This window comes from Mesitornis unicolor, unplaced genomic scaffold (genome assembly GCF_000695765.1).
Source record: "Mesitornis unicolor isolate BGI_N332 unplaced genomic scaffold, ASM69576v1 scaffold30686, whole genome shotgun sequence".
Taxonomy (NCBI): domain Eukaryota; kingdom Metazoa; phylum Chordata; class Aves; order Mesitornithiformes; family Mesitornithidae; genus Mesitornis; species Mesitornis unicolor.
The window spans coordinates 4844-5055 of record NW_010190798.1 but is presented as its reverse complement, the minus strand read 5'-3'; the positions used below and the strand labels follow the sequence as shown (position 1 = coordinate 5055).

Below are 212 nucleotides of genomic sequence, written 5' to 3'. Positions count from 1 at the left end.
GCTGCAGGTACGGGGAGGGAATGGGAGACCCCCCCCTCACCCCAGGGTCCGGGAGGCTCTGTTCCAGCCCTTGTGGGGTCTCGTTGCAGGCTGCCTGTATCCCTGTGCTGCTTAGCGACGGCTGGGAGCTGCCCTTCGCCGAGGCCCTTGACTGGGGCAAAGCCGCCGTGGTGGGCAATGAGCGGCTGGGGCTGGCAGGGCCACGGGCCACA

General features: G+C 69.3%; 1 protein-coding gene across 1 annotated transcript in view; it reads left to right on the top strand.

Annotated features, from left to right (window-relative positions):
* Nucleotides 1-67: 67 nt before the first annotated feature.
* EXTL1 (exostosin-like glycosyltransferase 1) overlaps nt 68-212 on the top strand; it is a gene marked incomplete at its 5' end in the record, with an annotated part of 2561 nt that continues 2416 nt past the window's right edge. Inside the window, one exon of the mRNA XM_010186535.1 lies at nt 68-193. Coding sequence (XP_010184837.1) covers nt 68-193 — 126 coding nt within the window. The remainder of the gene's footprint in view (nt 194-212) is intronic.